We start from the raw sequence: 15735 nt of genomic DNA on the forward strand, positions 1-15735 counted from the left end.
GAAAATTAAAATTCGGATTGTTTTTTTGGAAATAGTTACTATAAAAACAACATCATTCATAAATGATTGGGACATCCATTACGTTGGAATGAGCTTTTTAAATTATTTGTTCAAAGAAGTCAACTTCCACTGGAGAAATGTAATCAATCCTTTTTTCCAGCTAACTGTTAGCGAGCATACTGAGAAGTTATAAGTTTGGTCCAAAAAGTCATGGACTTTTTACAATACAGTAGAGCGCCGATTATCCGAACTCCAATTAACCGAACTTCCAATTATCCGAACCGTGTTTTTCGCCTTTTAAAATTTTTTAACCGAACTTCCAATTATCCGAACCGTGTTTTTCGCCTTTTAAAAATTTTTTCCGAACTTTCTTTTCTTTCTTGGCATACAAATTTTAATTCGGAAACTGCAAGGTATTTTTGGGGAGTTTTGTTAGTGGGAAGAGAGAACACAAAAGGTTTGAAGAAAGGGGTTGAGAAACCAAGGTCAAAGCACAAAATTCCTGTTTGCATTCTTCTCCCCCCACCCTCGCTGTGGACACGTGGGGAAAAACTGGTTTGTGTGACGTATCTACGTTGACAAAGTGAGTTGCTCAGAATCATGTGCTCTGCTTTTTTAGAGTTTGTTATCGTCGATATCGGTTGCTAGCCGCTGTTAATTCTTGTTGTTAATAGAGTTGTTAGTGGTTGTTACTAAAGGTTTCTTGATAGCGGTTGTTGATTGCACCAGCGATCTAGCTCATTTCTTTTTCTGCAACGAAGGTGAAAAGATGTCTGGAAAGCGAAAAAGAGTTGTTCTTTCGCTAGGAGACAAAGGAAAGATATTGAAGAGGCTGAAAAATAATGAAGCCGCTTCAAAATTAGCAGCGGAGTTTGGTGTAGGAAAGTCTACAATATCAGATATAAAAAAGAATGAAGAATCAATTATGAAGTATTTAACGGGACTTGAAAGTGAGCAAGGAAGCTTAGATAGAAAATCGATGAAAAAATCCTTTGATGATAAAGTAGATAAAGCTTTGCACATGTGGTTTTTGCAGAAACGCTCATCTGGTCATCCCATTTCTGGACCCTTATTATGTGAGAAGGCACTATTTTTCAACGAAAAGTTGAATGGAGAAAATACTAATACATTTCAAGCAAGCTCTGGGTGGCTTAGAAATTTTAAGCTACGGCATGGTATACGCGAAATCGGATTGCATGGTGAAAAATTATCTGCATCTACAGAGTCTGCTACGAAATTCGTAAAAGAATTTATTGAATTTGTAAAATCAGAAAAATACGAAGAAGAATTTATTTACAATGCAGATGAGACCGGCCTGTTTTGGAGATCTTTACCCCGAAAAACATTAGCATCTGGGTTCGAAAAAAGTGCTTCTGGAACTAAATTAAACAAAGAAAGAATCACAGTTCTTAATTGCGCAAATGCAACCGGTAACCATCGAATACCATTGTTCGTGATAGGACATTCAAAGAAGCCTCGATGTTTTAATAATTGGAAAAATCTGCCAGTAATTTACACTTCTCAAAGGAAGGCTTGGATGACATCAGAAGGTTTCATTGATTGGTATGATCACACATTCATTCCTAAAGTTAAGACACATCTAGAAGATATGAAGAAAGAGGGCAGAGTACTCCTACTTCTTGATAATGCACCTTCACATCCGTGTGCAGATACCCTTGAACGGGAAAATGGGAAGTTCCGAGTAAAGTTTTTGCCACCTAATGTTACATCACTGATGCAACCCATGGATCAGAGTGTAATAGAGACATTTAAGCGCTTTTATAGAAAGCAAATGTTGAGAAAGATGCTTCTATCAGAAGACACTGAAGAGCCTGATTCCCAGAATGCCAAAAACATTAATTTAAAAGATTGTTGCATTATGGCTGCCGATTCCTGGAAGCTTGTAAAATCATCAACGTTAAAAAATGCCTGGAATAAAATTTTAAACAGGGAAAAAATTGATACTGGAGCAGAAGCATCTGATAAGGAAAATGAGGAGTGTAAAACTATAAAAGAGATGGGAAGAATCCTAAATTATGAGGAAAAAGAAATTAATGAGTGGCTAAATTGTGACATGCAAGACCCTGGATATCAGATTTTAAATGACAATGAGATTGTGGCTGAGATTGAAGGCGAAAATGAAGAAAATAAAAATGAAATTGAAAATGAATGCTCTGAAAATGACCCAGGTCCATCACATAGCGAAGCCTTTGAATGCTTGGAAAAAGCTATGAAATGGCTCGAAAGGCAGAAAGACGCTGATCCTATTCAAGCAATGCATTTAAGAAGCATTAGAGATATGGCAGCATTGAAAAGAATGTCTTCTTTGAAGCAAGGAAAAATCAAAAGCTTTTTTACTTAAATTATAATCTTTTTAAAAAAAAGACAAAAAAAAGTTTAAAAAATGAAAAAAAGACAAAAAAAAGTTTAAAAAATGAAAAAAAAGACAAAAAAAAGTTTAAAAAATGAAAAAAAGACAAAAAAAAAAACATTTTTAAACACGCCAGCACTAACAGTGTTGCCAGTCCTAAGCCTGGATAAAGTGTGAAGGTTTTTGTATAGATAGTGATATCCTTTAAATTGTCTGTCCAATTATCCGAACTTTTGCTTATCCGAACTAGGGTCGGTCCCGACGTGTTCGGATAATCGGCGCTCTACTGTATGTAGTTAAATTAAAATGCTTTGGTTATTTGTTTCGTTGCATCACTTCATTTGAAATTAAGGTATTTTTAAAAAGTCATTTAAGTTACTATTATTAAGCTAAGTAGTACCTACAGCCAGAGCTAAGGCAGAATTGCAAGCAAATACTGAAAAGTGGTTATAGTATCCAGTAGAGTCCCTGTATAGAAGCTACGCTTCAGAGTCGCACAATACGCGACCCTCCGCTCATTGGTCGAAGCCTCTAGTTTACCCCCGCAGGCGATAAAGATTTTCCTCCTGTAAACTTAACATGGAGCGTCCGAGAAGCTATTAAAAATAAGCAGAATCCGATGAAATACAACATTGAACAACTCTTTTGCTATTTGTTATCAATATATGGATGTTTAATCTATATGCATGTGCAATTTTTATCTGGAAAATTTCTTTTCTTTATTTTAAATCTTATTTTTTGTGTTCCGGTAGTGAAGCATCCATACGTTTATACTTATTTTTTGCTTAATATCCTTATACAATCTGCTTTTTTAGATGCTATACGATATCTATGCATTCATTTTGTCATTATCACTTAATTGTACCACTGTAAACGCAGTCTACTGTTTTAAAATTTGCTTTTACATTCGTTTTTGTGTGCGCTTAGCTTGGCTAGCTTTTGAAAGCATTTGGCGAAAGCAACGCACGCCAAGGTTTTGCTGTGTGCAAAGAGGATTTAAATTTACGTTTTGTTACTTTCTTATGAATATGAATAACTATTAAGTAAAAGTGACTAGACATTCTGAATTGTAGCTTTAGATGTGTGATTGCTGTATTAATGTCAATAATTTAATTGTAATATAGATGCATTGCGTAATTTGTAGTTTTCTAAGAAATAGTTAATTGCTTGAACTATAGAAATGTCATGCATGAATCACTTTAATTCTCACACCTATTTATAAGCATATTGAATTATATTCCGTGAGAGTTTTAGTTTTATTAGAATTAATGTAATGAATTGTTTTGCTGTAAGGTTAGATGTAATGCAGTATTTTTTTTTGGTTCCTGCAATTTGAAATGAAGTAAGTCCCTTTGAAACGGTTTTAAGAAACCACAAGATGAAAAGACAAGGGGCTTTTATCGGATGTCTTTTCATCCACAAGTTCACTTATTTTGCCTGTAAAGAGGCGTTCCTTGAAACCCCGAAACACGGGTATGCAATTATCTTTTTTTTTTTTTTTTTTCAATTATATTGTTATTTCTTAGTTTTACTTTTTCTGCACAAAGGTATTTATTCAACTTTAAAAGTAACTTAACTTTCCCTAAGACTTAAGGTACGTAATTCTTCCTTTCTATTCACAATTAATTTCACCAAATTAATAATTAACTTATTTGTTCATAACTATAATCTGCAAACTGTATTCTGCATTCTTTCCTTCCCCTTTTTTTAAATAAAGAAAACATCTTTTATTTTTTGAAATAGAGTTACCTCTATTAGTTTTTAAAAAATAACGTTTCTTTAATATAAATAAATATTTTTTTTTAAGTGCAGATATACAATTTCAGACTTTATTGTTAGTTTAAAGCATGTTTTCTCTGGGGGAGAGGGCGGGGGATGAATGTTTTTCTGACAAATTCCAAGTTTTCGCTATCAAGGATTGCAACCAGCTTTAGAAAGATTTCTGAAACTCTCTTTCTTCTATCTTTCCGTATTAACACCAGGGGTGTCCATCCCCCTAAAAGCAAGAACGTACCCCCTAAATATTGCAAAGACCCCCTCCCCCCAAAAAGCAAAATCTCCCCCTTAGAAAGTAAAAAATCTCCCTTAAAACAACATCCCCTAAGAATTTAAATGGCGCAGTCTGCACCATGACTCCCCCCCCCCCAAGTGGGCACCCCTGTTAATGTTTAAAGTTGATTAATTCATTTCTCAAAGTTGTAATTTTTATTTACACTAAATATCCACAAAAAAAATCCAATAACGGGTAATATTTAGAATGTTATACCATAATACATAGAGGAATCACATAATAAATTTTAACAATACTGCAAGGAATGTTCAATTTTGATATCAAATGAAGATACTGGTAAACTAGTTTTAAAAAGATCACTAAATTTTTACGCAAACAAAATGAAAAGAAAAAACATTCGAAATGAATTCCTTTAAATATAACTTTGGTATAAGAAACGCTTAAGAAAGTATAATCACTCATAACTACCCCATCTAAGCCTTTAAATTTTCATAACATTTCAAAAATATGAGGGGGTGGGTGGAGGGCTGTCTTTACGACGCATCGAAAGGTGTTTTGCATAGTAATCTAACCGCCCATGTACTGGTTCTGCAGAAGTAAAAAAAAAGAACGGGAAGAAAATGAAGTGAGCGATTACGCGCCAATCTTGCACGCGCTTAGCCACAAAGCAACCCCTCTTGGTTAAGTCGTTCTTCGTATTGCGCGACTCTGAAGCGTAGCTTCTATATAGGGTCTCTAGTATCCAGAAGTCTTTGGACGCTTTAATTTTAATGAGTTATTACTTATAACTATATACATTAAACTAATTAACAGAATTCCACAAGAAAATTTTAAGAATAAAATAATTTACTTTAAACTTGCATTTAACTATTACATAATCAAGAAGAAATACCTTGGAATATTATTCTTAGGATCATCACTGTCGTTTGCCAGACCTCCAAACAAATATACTTTGTTTCCAATAAGGGTAAAACTGTGTCCGAGACGAGGGCATGGAGGTGGCTGATTTTTTGGAGTTCTTGGCTTCAATCTTTTCCATTCCCACCTGCTGGCTTGGAGTTCATACAATTCATTAGAGTACTTGCCATATTCAACCATGCCACCAAAAACTAACAGACGAGTACCATCACAAACAAATCCATAAGCTGCACATCCAGGTGGTATGTCTCCCTTAACAGGAGGAATAAACCACTGGTTGCTTGCTAATAAATAGAAAAAAATACAGTTAAAAAATAAATTTCGCAACTCCAGCATAACATTCAATATTCAATAAATTTTAATTAATAACAAGGGCTAAAATTCTGGTGGGTCACCAAGTTTTGGAATTAAGTTTTGTATTTCAAATTTTCATATCTAATTTTAAAAAAATAAAAGATTGGTTAAAAAAAAATATTCATATCATACTATTCATTTTTTATACATATTTAATTCTGAGCGAGAAAAAAAACCTTTGCTTCATATATGATTTTTGCTTGTATTTTATCTACTTTAATGTATTATATAATTATTTTAACATGATAAAATAAATGTGATCCTTCCTAATATGCCAGAAAAAAGTCTTGTTTTTCAGCTTTATCTGAAAAGTTTGAAAAAATTTATTTTATCCAGTGGCAGAAACACTGACAATGTCGAAGACAATTTTTCAGATTTTGGTTTGGTTTATCCTATTTACCTTAAAAATTGCTTGCAGGATTTATTTCTACTGTGGTCAAACATGGTATCCAATAACCTTGCATTTTTACACAGGGTGGCGACAGGAATTGTGAAAAAAAGTTCCCTGACTTTTCCCTGATTTCCCTGATTAAGTTCACCAAATTTCCCTGATTTACGTTACCAATGGTAATGGTTTTCTTTCTTTACTCTACTTGAAATCCATTGTATGTTTGTATAAAATGCAGTATTTTAAACGTTTTAAGTTGTGTAAAGTTGTTGAACTAAAGATATGTTTTTAAAAAATGCTACTTTTTTAATAAAATGGTTAAAAAATAATATCAAGTCAATTTTTTTGGGAAACAGTATATTAATTTTTTCTACATGGAAAGATTATAGAAAATTAAAAAAAAAAAAAAATACTTTACTTCCAGAAACCACTTAGCATAAGAATTTTAAGAAACTATTAAAATTACTCTTAAAAACATATGTGTATTTCTGATAGAACTAAAAAGTAATTGAAATTATTTTGAACTAAGTTTTCAAACAGTATAATAATTGTTGCAAGAATAACAAGTAATAGTGAAAGAATAGAAGTAATGTAGTTATTCTTATATAACTAATTGACATATTTATGCAAAACAGATGAAACCATTTGACATCCATTCATAGGGAGCTTTTCTCTAATCAAGAACATAGGTTTTAATGAATGAATACAGCATTTTAACAATAAAAAAATAAAGATATTTACTTAAGTACACAAGTTAACTCTATTTCAAATGATTTCAGTACATAACGAAAAAAAATCTTAGATTGCTTTTGTAACAAACAACTTTGAAATGCAAGAAAAAAAGAAGAAAAAAAAAGCAATTAGTTAATTTCAAAATATATAAAAGAAGAATACAACTTGGTTATAAAATTAAAGAATCACTTCTGTCTGGAGAAAAGAAAACCTTTATAATTTGCGGCGACAACAAATAGTATAACGGCAAAAAGCAAAGTTTTTTTAATTGGAAGTTCAATTTTAGCAATTAAATTAAAAACGCTAAGAAGTAATAACTTTTAAGCTTTTATAGTATTAATTCAAAAACCAAAGATTTCTTCTTGAAATCGTGATTACAGTGCGCTAATTACTTCGAGACAATGGAATAAAGGCAAAGGAGCTAAGGCATTAATGAAGGTTTCCTCTTTGCCTGTATGGTTGTTTATTTTACGTAGCATTGAAAGCGTAAAAGGAAATTTCAAGCTAGGTAAAATAAACAACCTAACAGACACAGAAGCAATCTTAGGAAGTCATCCTGTGGTTAATAAGTAAGATTCAGTACTTTGATGTGGGGGAAAAAAGATGCACAAATATGCGGTAGTGTATAATCGCACCTCATTAATTTTACTTTTTGTTTGAACAGATAATTGGCGGAAAATGCATAGGAAATTAAAGTACTAAATTTTGTAAAGCAAAAAAAAAAAATTTTTTTCTTCATAAAATAAATTTTCCCTGATTTTTTCAAAATTCCCTGATATTTCCCTGACTTTTCCCTGATTCATAAAGTTCCCTGACTTTTCCCTGATCTCCCTGATCTGTCGCCACCCTGTTACACTAAAGCACAAGTGCTTTATTAATATTCTACATCTATTCTTGTTGAATCATGCTCACAAAATTTGCTTCTCTAGACTGGGAGCTTTCTCTGAGCTTTGAATAAATACAAAGATCCAAAGATCATGGGCATCTACTTTTTTTTTTTGGCTGAATATTTGCTGCATCACTAGTACATACTTTAAATGCTAATTACTGATTCTAAGAATTAATGGCCGAGTTTTGACAGTATGTAATCTTGAATTTGAAACTGAAGCAAGTTACGTGATTAAACGCATTCTTTCGGCACTAACCTTTGACTCTTATATTTCTCTCATTGCCCAAAAAAGTGATTTTATTCAAATATGCTTTGTGTTTAATGTTGTGGAGAAACGATTTTAAACATATAGTTGAACTTGCAAATGAAATAAGTGTGAAGGGATCGTAATGTTTATCCCATTGTAACAGAGTACTCATTAAAAAAGAATTAGTGAAAAAAAAACAATGAGATTCTATAAATACTTGCATTTTTTTTTTTTTTTTAATGTTTTTTTACAGTACCGAAGAAATTGGTTAAGTTACATTGAACTGTTTGACTTTTATTTTCTCTTTCATGTGTAATTAATTTGGGGGAAAAAGAAAACTCAGATCAAAAGCCGGAAAAACATCACTATTTGCTGAGCAAGAAATCAAGAGAAATTTTATAAATCAAATATATTGCTAGCTTCAAGCAGGAATGGCTTTCTAAGAGCCAGTTATGCAGCAGACTTAGTATTGCACAAACCAAATCTTTCAGATTTTCTTGCTAAATCCGAGTTTTACTTAAATCAGGACTCATTATAAGACTGCATTTAATGTGACAGTTAAATTACAGTATAATCTAAATTTAACGATCGTCAAGGGACTAGAAAATGTTATTGCCTAATCAAGGATACCATTAAATCGAGGAGCATGGATATTCGCTGTAGCCAAATCTGGGCCAGTAAAATGTATCATGAAATTGAGGGAATTGTTAAATCCAAGTTATACTGTAATTTTATCCTGCTATTGTGTGTGAATTATGCTTGTATTTATTTAACTTAAAGCACTCACTCTAACTGCAATTTTATACAACATAGCCGATATTTAAATATCTGGTAGGGAAAATAAACATATACCAAGAGTGTATTAAAACAATAAAGTGGGACAGTCAAAACAAGGAGCTGTCTGATTTTAAGTGAATTTTGAGTCCTATAAAACATTTGAATATTTGAAGGAAAAGTACAGCAGCTAGATTTCAAAACTAGTGATTATTTGTCTATGCTCAAGAATTCAAAGCAAGACCTTTATGTGTTATCCCCATGTCACACGTCTTTCATTCTTATGAATAGAGGAATGCAGGGAACTATTTGCTATACTTATTTTATTATGATAAACTCATTTTTTTGATTTATGAAATAAATTTTTAACATTTTTACAAAAGTTGAGAGTACAAAAAAATTTTAAACTTCTTTTTTCCATTTAAAATATGATGCATAGTAGTAACACGTCTCATGTGCCATACTTTTCTCCACACCATATCATTTAGTGTAATTATGCCTTAGCTTTTTTATTGAAAATAGTAAATCGATCTAAGTCCAGGGCCTGGGTAAAATGGCTACTACTAATGATAGCAAGGTGGTTTAAAAGTCAATTGAGCATTGGCTACAAACTGAAAACTCAACCTTTGAAGTCTGCCGTTTACTATTTCATATGCTCAAATTGCAGTGACAAATCCACTGAAGTCACATCATACTACTTGCAGTTCTTCAGACAAATTACTTTTATGTATCCGGATGTAAACAGTAAGTGAACAAGACTAGTAAGAAAAGTTCATATCAATTTCAGATAAACTTTCTTTCCTTTTTGCAAAAATGCAAGGTAAAACACTGAAAATTTAAGAATTTTTAGGACATAGTTCAAAACATTAGAAATTTTAGAAGTTAAAAAAAAAATCAGGAATTTGACAACTCCTTCTCCTGCTCTTTCTAACTTTTTAAAACTTCAACAAACCAGCAGTTTTCTGAAAATTTTCATGTTCTTCTTTATTTTAAAAAGTCCATTGAATTGCAAAAAGTATTAATTTAAATTTAGAAGAATAGGTTAACTAAAAGATATCAGTATTTTACACCGACTTTTCTAAACACAATAAATTAAAATATGTTATAAAAATTTTAACAATGTTCAAAGATTACTAGGGTAGAAAATTTTGTTTTAAACATTTTGAGTGAGCTTCAAAACTAACAACATTTTCAATCACACACAACAATAGCAAGTTAAAATAATAAACTTTTATAATTAGAAAATTAAATTTTCAAATGCTTCAAAGTAACAATTTTCAAAACAAAACAAGTGATTTAAATTTCAAATACATGGCCATATTGTACGAAACATTAATAGTAGTAAAATTTACATTATTCGAATTTCAATCTCATTTATGATTTACCGCGAATATTGCACGCCACTACAATAAAGGAGTCTGCTTTGAGAGTATGGCGGCTAAATGAGGCTGTACATGACATTTCGACAACGGACGAGACTGTTTACGCTGTGATTAATCTGTCCGACATGAGATCACAACATTAATGCTCAATTTATATAAAGTAAACACTGTAAATGCTATAGATTACACAAATGCAACATTTCATAGCCGCTTTGGCTTTAATTTTACTTTTGTTATCATTTGTCACGACGCACACACGGGCGCCGCCATCTTGGAATAGTATAACAGCAGTAAATTAGAATTAAAACATTGCACATGAAATATATTTCATCAATTATAAAATATTAGAATCGCAATTAAATTTTTCTGCAAAAAAACATCAAGCAATAAAATTATTTCAGACTCCGGCAAAATTATTCAAAAGTAAACAAGTAAGTTGATGTACGGCGGCGAACATAAACGTCAGTTATTAACTCACTTGTGTTATATACATGAAGTTCATCAACTATTCCTTCATTACCACCACCAAAAACAATCATTAGATCTTTAATAGCAACTGCTCGATGACCATGTCGGGGCCTAGGAGCTTGTCCAGTTGTGTTTGTTACCCGCTTCCACTTCAGTATGGGTGCCGCCATCTTGGCTGGTTCCCACAATGCACAATCCTGAATTGACGCGATCCTGCTAATCTCAACACCATTCAGAAAGAAGAAAAAACAACTAAGTTTCAAAATAATAGAAATCAATATTTATGAATATTTTATAACTCTTCTTATTAAATTTTTAGGAAATATTTATTTGAATAACAAATTTGGAGATCCACTTCAACACATTTCTGTTTGTATTTACAGAAACAGAAATGCACTTCCGGAATAAATCTGAGAAATTGTAAAATGCGAGACTGTTGTTGTTTAATGACGTCACATGAAATCAAAATAGGCTTCAAATAGTAGTTGTAGTTTCTGTTCGCACTTTTCAGCGGTTGCTGTCAAAACTAAACATATTTTTCTGCTATTGTGATAGGAGGCGTCATAAGTTAATGCATTTTTGAACTTTTTTTTTTTCTCTTAGTGTCGGTGAGAAACTTTAAACACACGAAAGAGGGATTCGCAACTCCAACCAAAACAAACTATAGGGGGCACTGCAGGCTCCGTCTAATGGCGGATGAAAAAGGTAAAACAAACGCACGCCGTAGCGTAGAAAATGCTAATAAGTCAAGTTTTAAAGTCTTGCGGATATTCTGGCCCACGTAGAAAGAAATGAGTATTCAAGAATCATAACTAAAAACATAAAAACTTAAGTTAGAAATTAATGCAAATTTCGTAGTTCGTTCGATTATTCCATATTTATCAATTCTTGATGGAACTATATTTTAAATGTGGCCATAAGAACACTATAAATATTTCATGTAACAAAACCTTTGTTTACCAGTGTTATCAAAAGAGGAAAATGATACTTCTTTGTCTTGTTTGGCTAGCGGTAATTGTTTTACATTTGTAGAGTTATTTCTCAAATTGCCGAATCGGATAATTTTACTTTTTTCTGTTACGTATGTTTCTAATTTCTGAATTATGATGTAATTCTGCCATGCATCATCAATAAAATTCTCACGGATGCTTGGTGGTAGTTTTCTTTTTAATTGATCTTCCATTATTTCTTTAAACTTATCGAATTCTGTAATCTTTCTACCATTTTAATCCACAAATGATAAAAAATAAAAATGGTTTACGATAAGACTGACATGCGAAATCTCGCCAAGGGTTCTTTACTCGCACAATACTAAAACTATAACCCTAAATTATAATCGCACTATTTTGCCGATGAAAATTCTCAACGTTAAACATTTTTCATTTCATTCTACGATAATCATAAAGAAATTACATAGAGAGGCGCCGCTATACTAAGAAATTGAAGCCGTAGTTGCACCGCTGTATCCCAAGATGCTTAGCTTCTTGAGATACATCTTGATTCAAAACACTCCATTACTGAATATCAATTGGTTGTTAATTTAAACTTAGATATCGTTGCAAGTTTATGAAACACGTTTTTGAGTTTGCATTAAAACATGAATTAAAATGCATACCAATCTGCCAGCTACTTTCTACGGTCCCTTTGCGAGATTGGTAAAAACTATGCTCTCGCAGAGCGATCATGTTATCATAACCCCGCTCATCATTGCTCCGCTGTATCCCATAATTCCGGTTTCAATTTCATCTCTTTTTTACCATAGACGGGGCCTCTCTATGTATATTTCTTTACTCTATGACGATAATATATTCAAGAAAATATTTTTTATACTAGTTCATTCCAACTAAATGCTGCAGTAAAATAAGGTTAGTTAAATTAATTAATTTTAAACTAGGCGGAGATGAAAGCCATTATTCTTCTGCTAATGTCATCAAATCCTTCTTTCAAGCTTAAGATTTAAAAAAAAAAAAAATTAATTTGTACTTTGACATCGTGAATTCAAATTATGTTTTTCGCAATCACGAGTGTGTGTTTATGTAGGCGTGGATGTTTGTGTGGGGGGGTATGTGTATGTGTGTATAGGTATTTGTGTGTGGGAGGGGGGTATGTTTATGAGTGTGTAGTTATGTGTATGTGTTTGTTAGTGTGCGTGTAGGTGTGTGCATGTGTTTGTTAGTGCGTGTGTGCATATGTGTGTGTGTAGGTGTGTAAGTGACGCAATCTGGAGACAGTTTTCGCTAGAGGAGCAGCATCATGAGGCCGGTCGACGGTGGTGCTGCAGAGGGAGGCGGGAGGGGGGGAATAAAATCATAGGACATCAAAACAGTCAAGTGAGAACAATAAGCAATGTGATTGCTCAAAAAAAAAAACACCATATTCTTACAAATTCACACAAAACAATTAAAAAAAAAATTACCTGGTATGAAGTTATCCTCTTTCAAAAAAAAAAAAAAAAATACATCGAATAGACGAGCATATTCGTTGATAATTTCATGCAATGCGTTAATAAATACTCATAACAAACTGCCTATGTTTACCAACAGACACACGTGAAACGCAATGTTTTACCCTTTTTCTTTAATTTAACAAATCACCGCAAGGTAGCATATTCGAGCGCTGGAGTTGCGAATTAGGTGATAAGTCACTGGATTTGTTTGTTTTACCTCTTTCAGCAGGCAGTAGCCAGAGACAGCAATGCTGCAGAAAAATTAAATATTTAAATGAATCCAAAATAATGAATTCGGTGCTGTTTTCGATTTTTAAAATTTCGAATTCGATTTGCAATTGAAATAAACTAAGGAAGCGCTGTCGTCTCTATTGGCTAATTGTATCTGAAAGCGTAGAACCAGGATATGAGCATTTCAATAAGACATCCTCGTCCATACAAAATTTATTTTTTTTATCACTGGCTATTTCTATTTAATGTTACCTATATTTTGAGTGAAAACGTTTTATGAGGAAAATTGGTCGAAAGTGTCCCGTCCAGACAATTTATATTCACGAGAAGGGAACCTGAGAAATTCTGACAGGTATCCCACCGTCACGTCTTGAAATTTATAGCGGTTTAGGTTAAGAGAAAAATGCAGGTGATTATAAAAACACTATAAAGTTGGTTAGAGTAAGTGTGACCCCTTTTTAGAACAGTTCGTTTTGTTGTCTTGTGTTAGAGTTTTGAAACAAAAAAATTTACGCTTATTGACTTTTTTTTATCTAGGATCTATTTATAAACAAATTTTGTAAAAAATCAGATGAGTGTCCCACTTACCCCATAATAAGGGGGTAAATGGGCCACCCCCCAACCTTTTTTTTTTAAGTTTAAAGCTAAAAAAAATGTGTAAGGGGATTAACTGAGAAAATATGTACATTTTTAGCATGATTTTTTTTTTTTTTTTTTTTTGTAAAAGCATCCTTGTATTACATATGTACTGTCATTTTTAATTTGTATGAAGATAAAAAATATAAAACAAAATAATTACACCTGTGAAATTTATCAAAAGCCTGTAGAAATATATTTTACTTTTACACATAAAGTTGCGTTTGCGTTCAACAATCGAAATACAGTTCATTCAGATCAATTTTGGTAAATTAACCGAAATTAAAAGTTGAAAAAGGAATACTCAGTGGCAGCGTTTATTTAAAGTTGGTTTAAGAGGGAAAACCATTATCACTTCATCCTCAATAATAATTCCAATACAAACTGCATCAGACCATAAAAGTGTCGCTATTTCTATTCATTCCTGCAGGTTCAACAGTATTTTTTCCTTAGAATCATCAACTTTGAGCTATTTAATACTTCATTGTTTTCTTTTATGCAAGTTTCGCAAATCTCACCAGCTTTAGCAGTTTTTGTAGCTGAAATATCAATTTCTATTAGGTCTTCTTAGAAACTTGTGTTTCAGCAATAGAAAATTTTCATCAGCGTTGCTTTTGATTTTAAAATCGTCAATATTATGGGAGCACCCATTACCCCATATATAGTGAGGAGACCCATTTACCCCTTATAACGAAAATTTATTGGATAATTGAAAACCCTCCTCTTAAACACTTATTAATAACTAGCCACTTGTGGTGACCAGCTGGTTCACCTTTTTACGCCATTACCCTTTATTGCAAATAGCCGCCGTAGGCGGCTGTTTAGCTTATTATTTGTCATTCACCTTTTTACTCCAAGACTGCCACCCATAGTGGCTGTTTAAATAAAGTTCGCTGCGGTATTAACTATTAAAGAATCTATATCTATTTTTATCAATATGAGTATGAATAAAATATTTTCTATATCTATCTCTGGTTATGTTTTGAGCCATTCACTTTCTTACACTAAGAATGTCGCCTATGGCGGATTCTCTCTACTTATACGATCTCAAAATTTTCTAGTCCATCTCTATTTTAACCTTACCGCCCATCTCCTCACAAATGCAAAGATTTAAAAAAAGTAAAAAAAAAACCTCTCTCGTATGTTCCCCGTAAGTGTGCAAAAAGTAGCCTTTACAAATATATATATATATATATATATATATATATATATATATATATATATATATATATATATATATATATATATATATATATGTATATGTATATATATATATATATACTGTTTTTATTAAAGGAAGCCGTCAAAATCAATTGTATTTTTACTTAGCCCCGTTATCGATTATTGGCATTGAGGCTAAAAAGCCTAAGAAAGCTTATGATAGCGAACAAATTTCATGCTATAGGAGGTTTTGCCCCCCCATTGCAGGACGAATAGTACCCTATGTGTTATCCTGATGCATAAGTTATATTGTTGTAAAGTTTCATTAAAATCCTTTCAGTAGTTTTTGCGTGATATAACAAACATATTCACAAACATTCACATATATAATAGTATTAAGATTTACGGCTTTGCTACGTAGTAAAACATTAGTAACACCTATAAGTAAAAATTAACAGGCGGCGAAAATTAATCATCCATATGCCGCGAAAATCATTGTTCAAGACGAAGGTAAACCTTTGCTGTGAAAATACACCGGTCACGGAAAAATCGCGTGACCTGTGACGTATTCCGCCCGCTGACGTAAGCTGGATTACGTATCCACAACGAGTGAAATTCAAAGCTTCTTGGATTTCTCCGGGACCCCTTATCCGATCCAGACCAAATTACCATGGGACCATTTGGGAAGTATACCCTTTCAAACAAAAACAAAAAAAAAAGAATTTTT

General features: G+C 32.5%; 1 protein-coding gene across 1 annotated transcript in view; it reads right to left on the bottom strand.

Annotated features, from left to right (window-relative positions):
- The window catches only part of LOC129219852 (host cell factor 2-like), an 86037-nt gene extending 75333 nt beyond the window's left edge, over positions 1-10704 (bottom strand). The window contains exons 1-2 of the mRNA XM_054854163.1: positions 10545-10704; positions 5275-5584 (exon numbers count right to left, since the gene is read on the bottom strand). Coding sequence (XP_054710138.1) covers positions 5275-5584; positions 10545-10704 — 470 coding nt within the window. The remainder of the gene's footprint in view (positions 1-5274; positions 5585-10544) is intronic.
- Positions 10705-15735: the final 5031 nt, after the last annotated feature.

The sequence above is a fragment of the Uloborus diversus genome, chromosome 4 (genome assembly GCF_026930045.1).
Source record: "Uloborus diversus isolate 005 chromosome 4, Udiv.v.3.1, whole genome shotgun sequence".
Lineage (NCBI taxonomy): Eukaryota > Metazoa > Arthropoda > Arachnida > Araneae > Uloboridae > Uloborus > Uloborus diversus.